Genomic DNA, 12,724 nt, shown 5'->3' on the forward strand with positions numbered 1-12,724 from the left:
TGGCAGAGTCCCTGGTGAACAACCGCACAGATTGGTCGAGAGGCCTGACCTACCAGTTGCTTCCTAAATTGAGATCTCAGAAGCATGTCTGCCTACCCTAGCTTCAGCAGCCTGTTTGTAATCTCTTCGCTTCCCAGAGGTACTCCTGTGAAGACAAAGTAAGGCAGTTTCTGTGTCAACTTGTCACAAGCTAGAGTCATCGGAGAGGAGTCTCAATTGAGAAACGGCCTCCATCAGAACGGGAAATGGGCAAGCCTGTAGGGCATTTTCTTAATTGGTGATTGATAGAGGAGGGACCAGCCCGTTGTGCGTGGTTCCATCTCTGGTCTGGTGCTCCTGGGCTCTATAAGAAAGCAGGCGGGCTGAGGAAGCCATGTGACCAAGCCAGTAAGCAACACTCTCCATGGCCTCTGCATCAGCTCCTCCCTTCAGGTTTCTGGCCCACTTGAGTCCTTGAATTCCTGCCCTTACTGTTTTTGATTATTTGGAACGGTGACTAAGATAAATCCTTTCTTCCCCAAGTTGCTTTGGTCATGGTGTTTCATTGCAGCCATAGAAACCCTAACTGAAGATAGTAAGTTACAGGATTTATCTACGCAGTGGGCTTTCTCCAGCTTTGATGCAGAAACCTAGTCACGAGGATGAGTTTGAAGCACAGAGAAGGCACAGAAGCAAGGGAAAAGAGGAGAAACAGACTGTTTACTATTTCCCTACATCCACTCTCAGCCTGGAGAGGCACCAGATTCATCTGCACTCCTGCTAAGGTCAGACTGCTAAAGCCAACCACGTCTCCATGGCCCTTGTCAAGGGACCGAGACACAGAAAGCAACTGCCTGTGTGACTGTGATGACTGTGGGGGCCTCCAAGGCCGGGAGAGCTTCCAGACGGCCAGACCTGCGTATCACATCAGGGAGCAGCACGCAGGACCAAGAAGCCAGCAATAGAATACATGCCTGTGTCTCCATCACAAGGCAAAGAAAGGCACAGACTATCCTTTTTCCCAACCCACAGGCCATCCACGCTGTCCCTTCTGGCTGTCCAGACCTTCCATAGCTGCTGCTGATAGCCACCTAAGACACTGAAAGCCCTACCGGGCATCTTTACATAGGTGACGAGCCTGGGCCCAGCACTGTACTCTGGACACCAAGGCACCCGGCCCTGTGTGGTTTTTCTCAGGAAGCGCTGAGAGTCTAGTGGGGCAAGGTTTGCCTTCCAGGGGACAAAGGTCAAAGAAGCTCCACCAGTACAGTAAATGTCATCACTTCCTTCCAGAGGTATCTGGGGAGTGGGGAAGTAGACACCCTAAGAAAAGAAGTCTCCTTCCTTCCCTCCCTCCCTCCATCCTCAGTTATAGGCCTCACCTCCAACTGTCATTTTGTTCCCCAAAAAGGCAGTTGCTTTTTTTCTGAGTCCGCATCCCTGCCAGCTCCAGAGCATGCATGGCCAGTTTGCCATGAGAACCCTAACATGTACCATGCACCTGAGCTGTACACTGCCCCCACGTCTCCACGCGATGCCGAGGTCTCTTTATTGTGACCGCTCAGATATCCCTGCTTCCCTCTTAGCCCGACATGTCAGGTGCTCTACCCTCTCTGCGGTTCAAACCCCCCCAAAGCTCAGGCCCTCTCTCTGCTCTGAACTCGTTCACAGGAACTCAGAGCATCCTTCCTGTGTTCAGCTTTGTGGTCTGCCAGCTGTGCTCTAACTAGAAACGAGAAGGAAGATCACTTTGCCTGCATTTGGACGCTAAGTTGGAGGGGGCGCTATAAAGGGGGAGAGTCTAGGGCGGGGAAGGGGGCTTCCAGGCCAGGACTTCAGCCAAAGCTGTGAGGTGGGGTGGAGATCTAGCAGTGACAATCATCAGGGAAGCACACCCTGGTGACAGAGACAATCAGAGAACTATCTAGAAGAAGCAGTCAGCCCCTTAGCATCCTGGATACAACATCTCGCCTCTTACGATCCCATAATAAGGTGGCCACTCCTCACCTCTAGGACCCTCAAGCCCAGCCTGACTCATCATAAGATAGGGGCAGGAGCGGCAATGCAGACCAGAGCCAGTTCCTCCAATTTCTCCTTGCTTTCCCCATGGTAAGTGTACAGCTCACTGTCCATTTACTCTGAGGTCACCAGGCAGGACTGTTTATCCAGTAACAACCATGCTGGTAAAGAGCCACCACCTAGAAACATCGCAAGCACTTCCTCCTAAAGCATGGGTGGCCAGGCCCCCATGAAGGAGGGGAGGGGAATTGGGGGGGAGGAGGACTGGGGGAGTGGATAATGCCAGGACACCTTCTCCACAAATCCAGTCATTGAAAGGACCCTCCCAGACCTAACTCCCTCTAGAAAGGTCTATTCTGATTGGTCAGGGCAACCTCGTGACTTGTTAAATCTTTTTAACGCAGCCTCTGCTAAGAGACCCAAGGCAACCTAAGAAACCAACATCAAGGCCTTGGAAGGACTCTGTGGCCTTGGCCAGTGGGTCCTTCCTGGACAGGCAGAACCCAGCAGCTCCATTCACCTCAGGAAGCTTTTACTGTGGAGGCTGTTTTCTACCTTGGGGCATTTCCTAGAAGCCATGAAACCTCCACCTCTAGCAACATGGGGTCTAATATAACTCCCAGAGCAAAGAGATACCAAGTGGCAGGAAAGCCTAGTAGGCTGTTGGGTTCCTTTCATGCTCTGCCTGTGGCTACTGATCAAAGAAACAAGGCAACTGGGACGCTAAATGGGAAAGGTATGAGGTACGGGCAACGGCTATAACCTGCTTCTTAGAGTTTCTTTTCTTTCTCCATATAAAGTTCCAAGGAAGGCGCACATGCATGCATGTGTACACACAGAGAGAGAGAGAGAGAGAGAGAGAGAGAGAGAGGCAGACACGTGTCGATAATGCCGACAAAAGCAATAGTTCAGCATCCACTCTTGGAAGCCCAGGATCGGCACCGTGTACCTAGGAAATGCTCCAGCTGCCAGTAAAGCTGGGTGATTTACTGGTTGACATATTTACTGTGCTTGAATCTGCCCTTGTTTGTCCATTTCCCCTTCAGGGCGGCCATCTTCCCAGAATGCAGTGCGCCAAAGCCAGAGCCTCCTTACCCTCTTGTTGTCGGCAGGGCTGTGGTAGAATTGGGAGATCACGGCTTCGCTGGTGTTTCCCACACCAAAGTTCAGCTTCTCTGAAATCTTATTGAATGATTTTCCGTAGTCATAAGACACATACACCTGGAACACACAGAAAAGGGGAAAGAACAGGAGTCAGTGAAGAGCTGGACAGAACAGCCTCTAGCTGCACCTCCTCATGCGAGCATCTGACCCCTGACCCTGAAAGAGCATTGGTCCCCTGGGGCGACCAATCACGAACTTCTGATGAGCATCACATGGCCCACGAAGGAGAAGCAAGTGACTTCTGTGACTGTCCTCAAAGTCAGGGCAGGCCAGAGCAATAGGAAGCACCCCTGGACCACACAGTCCTCTCACTTCTGAGGGCCCAGGATCAGTTGGCAAACACTGTCAATAGGACGCCTCCTCCTGCTGAGTGAAGTGTTCCAGTCTAGATGCAGAAAGAATGAGTTCTGGGAGGAAAAGAACTGGAAATTTTTTTGCATCTTATTGAAATATCCCCAGGAGGTAATCAGGACAATTGAATTCTTCATCCTTTAGCCAGGAAATCGGCGTTCCATACCTGAAGAGAGAAACAACCCATCAACGGCCTCCAGTGAGTGCAAATGGAGAAGGTGCTGAGGGATAAAACACGCACAGAGGTTCAAATGCCCGCAGGCTGGAGGGGGAGGCACAGCGTTTGTCTAGAATATACGACCCCTGGCACACGCGTATACACAGAGGTGCCATCGGTAACAGAACCCACCAGTGCTTTACGACTCTACAGCATGGGAGACCACAGCAGCAGCAGCGAGATCCTGGACCCTGCCAACAACTTGCTTTTCCGCTGCCTCCTGGCTTCTAATAATACAGTAACCACAGAGACGCATCAGAGCAATGCTGTCTGTGCAAAGCCATGGCACAGAGAAGACCATGGGGCTTGTGAGATCGGGGACTTGCCTAGGTAACAGCAGAGGACGTCGACAGGACAGGGGGCCAAAGAGATGGTGCGGTGGCTAAAGCTAAGCACTGGCTGCTCTTCCAAAAGAATGGAGTTCAGTTCCCAGCACTCAGTTCAGAGAGCTCACAACCAGCCGCTTGGATCCAGCTCAGGATCTAACACCCTCTTCTGACCTCCATAAGTACCTGCATGCACAGGCATCCGCATAAATAAACAATAAAATAAATCTAAAAAAAGTGGGGATGCCTAGAAGGCGCAACCAAGGTTCGTCCCCAGCTCTGTCAAAAAAAAAAAAAAAAAAAAAAACCTTTAAAAAAAAAAAAAAGAGGGGGATCCTGACCAAGGCTGTCTGTCTTCGAGCTAGTGATCTCAAAACCACTATTATCTCGGGCCACGAGGAGTAAAGTGGTTACTGTATTATTAGAACCTAGGTTACTGTATTCGTAACCTAGACTTTACTGTCTGTGAGATATGAAATATTAATATAATCAAGGGACGAAACACAAACCTGACAGATGAAGATCACAGTGTTGTTGTTGTCATTGGTTTGTTTGTTTTTTTGTTTGTTTGTTTGTTTCAGTTACTTAGGGGAAAGGTAATTGTGAGAGGCATGAAAGGAAAAACAGCAGGCAATTTCCAAGGAGAGACTGGCTGGACTCAACCCAGAAACTGTAGCTGTCATCCCCACCCATCTGATTGAACTACAAATAAGCCTTGAGGGTTCAACAGGAGCCAAGTCCAGTACTGGGCGCCAGACACACATAGACCCAGAAGACACGGTCATCAGACGCGGATGGGTGTGTAAACATGCGAATGCTTGCTTGTTAATGAAGCCATGAACCATGAACGTGTGGTTAAGGACAGGAGGCTGTACACAGGGAACCGAGAACAGCAGGTCATTACCATCTAATACACGTCAAGGTGAAAGGAGGCGGGGTGTCTCTGCCTCTAACCGGGTGTTCACGGGACAGTGCTGGCACAGGGCCAGCTAGCAGGTAGATTATCCACAGATAACCTGAGTTATCAGCAAAAGACCAGGCGCTTGCCAAGAATGGACATGGGCTTCCCAGAAAGGTTGGGAAGCTGAATGTCGCAAACTAACGGCTTCTTAAACAGAAAGCTAAGCCAGGACCCTTCCAACTCCAAGACCCTGTGAGGTAAAAAACCCACTGTGAGAGGCGCACATGGGGTCCTGTGTTTACATCGAGGCAGGATTTTTCAGTGTGTAATCTTCCCTCCTACACATCTGGCCTCTGCCTCCGTGTAGCTTCGGGGTAGCAGTGAACATACACAGCTTAGTCAACGAAGACTTATGCAACGAACAAATGCGATTATAACCAAAGAATGAGTAAATGAACATGCAGAGTCAATGAACAAAGAGAGTGAACCGAATTAATTGGTGAGTCACGGAGAAGATGGTGCTCAGTGTCTGCAGTGGATTGGTTCCAGAGTCCCCATGGATACTGAAATCCGGTGGGTGACACACGAGTCTCCAAGATAAAATAGCAAGGAACCTACACAGAGTCTCCCACATACTTGAAACGATCTCTAAACAGCCTACCATAACTCAGATAATTAATATACATCTTTTAATGTGTGAATGGACACTTGCTTGTGTTGCGTTGTTTTAACAATGACAAGGGAGGGGAGAGAGTCTGTGCTCAGAGTGGACACCACCTTCTGCCCTCACGTTTTCAGCTCACAATTGGCAGAATCACGGACACGCTCACAGACACAGCCGAGACACTGTTACTTCTTCCTTTTGAGACAATAAAATCTAAGCTTCGGCTGCAAAGGACTCGCCCAGGGTCACACTGGTCATCACTGGTAAGGCTTTGCCGGTCTCTCGAGAGTCCGAGCCTGCTTGTCTTTTCTCTCTGCAAGTTACCCTCATGGGGATGGCCCCCTTCTCCACACTAATGTCAGGAAGTCTAGCTAGAAGGGAGAAGAGACCTAGGCAGACAGAATACATAGACCTCCTGAGATTCTCAACAACAGGGCTGCCACGGGGCAGGTGGCGGTAAAATGTCTACCTCATGATACCTACAAACAAGCCAGGCTGCCTCCTGAGTATTACATTTAATAGAGGTTAAGAGGAAGTTGACAAGAACTCACCCTACCCCTGAAGCCTATCTCGGGCTGCTCATCAACCTGCCTCGCCTCGTCCTGGTTGAACAATTCAAACAAGCTATTTTTATCCTGTGCCTGTAACTTCTTACCTTCTCTTAGGCAGACACGGAGCATTCTCAGGGCTGGGTACAGTTACCCCCCACACGCTGACGGCACACAAAAGGCCTCTGGGAGTTGGAGTAGTGCTAAGTAAGATGGTGGCTTTCCAGTTTCTGTACTGCACCCCCGCCCCCAGTACAAATCCCATCTAGGACTGCCTTCTGCTCAGGGCAGCAGGATGCTGCTTTCTCACTGCCCGAGGCCATCACCAGTTAAACCTGAGCTCGCAGTCTGCAGCCTATACAGCTTGCTTTCTCTCAGACGCAGGGTTCTCCACTGATTAGTCCCTCTCTGACCTCAATATGACACTGTTCCTTAAAGAAAAAAAGAACTAACATCGGTGGGTTACTAAGGTCCCTTGGCCCCAAGGTCCCAAGTAGATCATTTCTTTATCCATAAAGATGATCCTTTGAAGTGAATGATGTTCCACATAGTTCAAAATTATGTAATGATAATGGAGGGGAGGAGGAGAGACTGAAATGTCAGAGGCATCCCCTCCTGGCACTGTCCCAAGTCTTTTATAGCACTGATATCGTCTTAGGGGGCATGACAAACGCTCAGGCAAGACACTGGCCGGGACCATTCTGAGTGATGTCTAGGCCTGGCAGCTCCCACCTATAATCCCAGAATGAGGGAGGGGAAGGTAAGAAGAAAAGAGGAGTTCCAGGCTAACCTGGGCTACACAGTAAGACCCAGGCTAGCCTGGACTACAATGTGAGAGCAAGTCTCCAAGGGGTTGAAAAAGCGAAAGAAAAGAAAGACAAATGGCCACAAATTTTAAAAATTATAAAAGGAATCTGGGTGGTGCCTGACACTCAGCATTTCTGAGCCGCATTATATGATGACCTAAAGACCGTATTTGATTACCATTCTGGTTTGCTTCCTGTTGCTGTGGGGAAAAAAAAAAAAAAAAAAAACATTGGCCAAGAGCAACCCATTAGGGAAGAATGGGTCTGTTTGGCCTACAGGTTACAGCTCACCATCCAGACAAGCCAAAGCCGGTATTCAAAGCAAGAACCTGGAGGGAGGAGCTGATGCAGAGGCCATGGAGGAATGCTGCTCACTGGCTTGCTCCCCCTGGCTCCCTCAGCATGCCTTTCCTACAAGCCAGGACCCCTAGCCTAGGGTGGCTCCGCCCACAGTGTTCTGGGCTCTCCCACATCAACTAATAGTCAAGAAAACGCCCCCGCAAAGTGGCCTACAGGCCAGTCTGATGGTGATTTGTTTTCTCAGTTGAGGTTCCCTCTTGTCAAACGACTCTAGCTTGTGTCAAGTTTAGAAAAACACTAACCAGCGAAGGCACCAGTGCTTGGGAACTAGAGGAGCTGTTTGCTTTTGCAGTACTGAGAACCAAACCCAGAACCATGTACGCCCAAGCAGTTGTTTCTGTAACCACTGCGCTGTAGCCCTAGGCTGTACACACAGCTTTCCAACCAGAGAACTGAACACCATGGGATGAACTTTTCTCTTCATAAGCTCATTGCCTCAAGTATCTTGTTATAGTAACAACAACAACAACAATAACAAAAAAAAAGACAAGGATAATGTAATGACCCCAAGTCAAATTATAAATGGCAGAGCCAGGACTCCAGCCCAGGCATTCTGATTTCAGAGGCTCTCTGATGTTCCATTAGGAAGGGTGCGAGTTCTGCCACCTAGTTGGTTCAGGAGGGAACCAATCATAATATCGCACTGGTCCACAGACAAGGAGAACGAGTCTTATTATTCACAGCATCTCGGCTGATTCTGACCCTCTGGTGGATACGGTCCCTAGGTAGCATTTATGATCAATGACATTGTCCCTGAGTACTCCCTCGTGCCTGCTGGTAGTTAGTGGATTGTTATTGGGGATGGGAGGTACTGTATTTGTTATTTTTTAGATAGGACCTCACTCTGTAGCCCAGGTTAGGCTTGACCTCACAATCCCCCTGCCTCAGCCCCTTGAGTGCTGGAATGATCGCCTTGGCCCATGAGTACTTTCCGGAACGTATCATCAGAAAGCAAAGATAAAGAACTGGGGACAGTCGGGGTGAGGCACACCCTATGCTGCGGCTGGCTCTTCAGCTCGCTGCAGGAACAGGTCACCTTGGCAGGAGACCGTCCTCAGCTAATGATCACTGACGACAGGTGGTTTAGTTTGGCTTTGCTCAAGAGCAAGCCATCTGGGGTCCCAGTATCCAGGCCCAGCCTTGTTTACATACAGAACACTCCTGACCTCAGCCATTCTCTGCCCTGCAGGCAGGTCCTTACCTGCACACTAGCTCTGTCCCTTCAGGTGGGGCCTTTCTGACCCCTGCTTCCAGAACTCTTTAAGGAACATTTGGATGCTCCCTTGCCAGCGCCACCGACTCTGGCCTCTGAGTCACGGTTTATTTTTGCACTAACTCTGCACATCCGAACATCTCGGTTTCGGTTTCGGCAGCCAATTCTTTAATGCCGTTCGTACTCGGACAGAGGAACATTCTGCCATCTCTGTTTATTAGCTCTGGACATTAAGTTTCCTTTCCATTTAATCTTCTCTCATATTGTCATTGTAGAATAATGGCTCCAATAAACTCTTCAAAACACATAAACATTTCCACAGAGTAAGAGTTGAGCTGGGCAGGCTAATAATACTTGGGTGGTCACCACTCTTGGTTCACTCAAGACTGAGAGGGTCTGAGACGTGACCTTTCAATGCTTGGCACAGAAAAAAAAAGCAAGCAAACAAACAAACAAACAAAAAACAAAAAACAAAAAAAAAAAAACCAAAACGGGTCTTTCTGGTGACTCTAAGTCAGATCCATGATAGGACCTCCATTTTCATGATGGTCTTCCTCACTCCCCTACTGATGTGTTGAATCACCCGTTGTGAATTCACTTGTACCCTATGCCCCTTTGCGTGTCCAACCCAAAATATTTTTAAAAACGCTAAAATATGTTTACTTACTTCGCAAAGACAAATATTTTGTCGAAAAGGGATTATTTTTCATGCATAAAATACCCTGAAGTTTCCTCAGCATAGAATAGCATAGGGCTGGCTTTGGTGCCTAAAAGGGTCTCCTATTAAGAGGTACTAGACTAAACATGTACACGGGCAACTACAGCGCATCCACGGCCGACAGGCATTCCTGCACGGCCACCCGTGTGTGACCACAGCTACTGCTTGCAAACCTTGAACATATTTATTTATAAATTGGTCTAAGTCATTGCCCCAAACAAGTCCAGCCTTGCTCAAAAGCAAAACACCCAGACTAGCCGTTGTCTGCATTACCCCATGCTCAATGCCTCAGAAAGCTCCCTGCACAGCCTGCAGCTGAGGGGCCAGCCCTTCTTCAAGCCTCCCTGACTGTGGCCACCCTAATCAACTTCTCTAGAGAACATCCCAAGACTCCCTCTGCACACACCCAACCCAGGCAGCAGACACACAGACAGGGAGCTCTCAGACAGCGCGGCGAATCCCAAGAGCACCTTTACACCAAGAGTATAGGGACCTCTGGCCAGAATACTGTGGAATGGAAGGCCTACGGCATGTTCTAGGCCCAGGGTCGTCCTTGTGAAGATGGTAGACACCCTCCCCAAGGCAGAGGCCTTTGCTTTGCACACAAGGAGAAGCCTGGACTATATGTAGACTTGGGAACCAAAGACCAGCTCTGACCCTAAATTTTCACTTGGCCTAGGTGGTACCGGTAAGATCTATACTTCATCTACCAACTGGTAAGACATGGAAGTTTTACACAAAAAAAGACTTCTGGGCTGGGAGTGAAAGCTCTGTGGTAGAGGGGTTCCTAACGTGTGTGAGGCCTTGGGTTCCATCCCCAATACTGCAGAGTAAAACCAGTGACCTATATGACTGCGTGCTCAGGAGATCTGGCTGTTCTGGACCAGTAACCTGCATGGCCTCCAGGTCCTAGGACCTGTCTCAGCACGGCCCTGAGAAGTATTTCTGCTGCTTCCGAATGCCTCTCTACTACTCACCAAGTACCAGACACCACACTGCTGTGAAGAGACAGACAGTGTTTCTCAAGCCTGTGTCTCTTTTAAAGGTGCAGAAATGACCTACCGTCCAAGGCCAGCCTGGTCTGCATAGAAAGCTCCAGACTAACCAGGGCTACACAGTGAGACCCTGTCTCAGGGAAAAAACAAAAACAAAAACAAAACAAGTAAACCTTGGAGGTGCCTTCCCTCCCATCCTGGATCTGGGGGTCTTGCACAGGCGTCTCGGTTTGTAAACATTGTTTTCATGTCTTCAAATCATTTAACCAAAACAAGAATCATCAACAGAAACTGTGGAAATTAAGAATTAAGAGAATTCGTGTCAGGCAGGCATGGTGACTCCTGCTTATAATCCAAGCACTGGAGAGGCTGAGGCTGCAGGACTGCTGTAAGTTCAAGGCCAACCAAGAGACAGTTATGGAAACTATAGAGTATGCTAGAGAGTGAGACCCTGTAACAAAACAAACAAACAAACAATATAGATCAATGATAGAAAGAAAGAAAGAAGAAAGAAAGAAAGAAAGAAAGAAAAAAAGAAAGAAAGAAAGAAAGAAAGAAAGAAAAATAGATCAGACAGATGACAGATATTGATAGAGATGTTGTTAGATATATGGACAGATGATAGATTAGATATAAATATAGACATAGACATAGATATAGATATAGGTAGATAGATGATAGATGGACAAATATGATAGACGATAAACAGAAGATGGAGAGATAGATGATACAAGATAGATGATTGACAGACATACATAGGAGATGTATAGAGAGAGCTTGGATATACATGCAGATAAAGGGGTGGTATATGATGAGTAAAGAAGAAAGAGACCGAGTCTGTCAACAGCTCATCAACCTTGTTGGCATATGGGAAAAAAAATAAAACAGTTGGACTCGATCTGGACCAGCTCCAAGCCGCTCAGCCCTGGAGGGCTCTTTGGCCCTTTGTGAAGCTATCAGTGCAGGCCACCTGTGAGATCTGCAGCCACCAAGGCAAACTACCTATGACTTCACAGAAGCCACCCTACACTGCACACATCTCCTTGGACGCCTCCACCCTGCGTTCAGCACACGAGGGATGCACTCATTACTTTCCGTATCTCTTCACTGTCATATAGTTCATACCATCCATCCCCTGAGTCCCCACGATTTTTTCTGACATGTCAACCTAGAAGATCAGAAGGGACATGTCAATAGTAGCAGGAAGGCCCAGGGTTCCACAGGTACTTACATCACTGCTCTTGGGCCTTGTCAATGCCAGGCTGTCTCGGGCTAATGCCACGATCACGTTGCTTTTCTCTCCAGCCCAGTGCACCACCATCTGATTGTGGGAGTCATTCAGGCTGACCTGAAAGAGACCAAAAGGAAATCAAGACCCGTGGTGAGTGACAGGCACACACATTCCAAATCGAGGCTCTTGGTGCTCCTCTGTCACTCGGACTCTGAGATGTGAAGTGTGGGGTCAGGGCAGACTCTTCTTACTGCCCTGCAAAATCTACCATTTGCACCTTCCCCAGGAAGAAACACCAACCCCTTCTGCAAACAGTGACCCTGTGGATTTAGCCAGACTACAGAGAAGCTTCCTGGGATAGCACTGCCCACGGGACTCCTTTGCTTTGCTTCATCTTTGTTGACGTCAGTCCCCAGCTTCACTGATCTTTACTCTGCATGTGTGATGTGCACCTGTAAAACTGTAAACACTATTTGTTCAAAAAAAAAATTCTCTATAGGCTGGAAATAGTGGGATGGGGGAGGGGCCAACTAATTGAGGATGGGCATTGGATGGAAGGAATAACTGGGTTTTTTTTATTTATATTTGAGCGCGCACACACACATGCATGCAAACACACACACATGCACACAAACACACGCATACACACATACATGCACACACACATACACACATACATGCACACACACATACACACATACATGCACACACACATACACACATACATGCACACACACATACACATATACATGCACACACATACACACATACATGCACACACACATACACACATACATGCACACACACATGCACGCAAACACACACATACACACATGCACACAAACACACACACATACACACACACATGCACACAAACACACACATACACACACATACACACACATACACACAAACACATACATACAACATACACAGAAAAACACACACACATACACACAAACACACACACATACACACACACACATGCACACAACACACACACATACACACATGCACACAAACACACACACATCCACACACACATACACACAAGCCTAAGCACACACACACACTCACACACACATGCACACACACACATACACACACATACACATACCCCCACCTCCCCACACATATACACAACACACACACATACACACATGCTTCCATGTGCACACATACACACATACACACACACACATACACACACACATGTACACACACACACACAC

The 12,724-nt window shown here is 48.2% G+C and overlaps 1 protein-coding gene across 1 annotated transcript in view; it reads right to left on the bottom strand.

Annotated features, from left to right (window-relative positions):
• The window catches only part of Sorl1 (sortilin related receptor 1), a 159,854-nt gene that overhangs the window by 130,633 nt on the left and 16,497 nt on the right, over nt 1-12,724 (bottom strand). The window contains exons 2-3 of the mRNA XM_032911077.1: nt 11,493-11,609; nt 3,094-3,219 (exon numbers count right to left, since the gene is read on the bottom strand). Coding sequence (XP_032766968.1) covers nt 3,094-3,219; nt 11,493-11,609 — 243 coding nt within the window. The remainder of the gene's footprint in view (nt 1-3,093; nt 3,220-11,492; nt 11,610-12,724) is intronic.

This window comes from Rattus rattus, chromosome 8, assembly GCF_011064425.1.
Source record: "Rattus rattus isolate New Zealand chromosome 8, Rrattus_CSIRO_v1, whole genome shotgun sequence".
Lineage (NCBI taxonomy): Eukaryota > Metazoa > Chordata > Mammalia > Rodentia > Muridae > Rattus > Rattus rattus.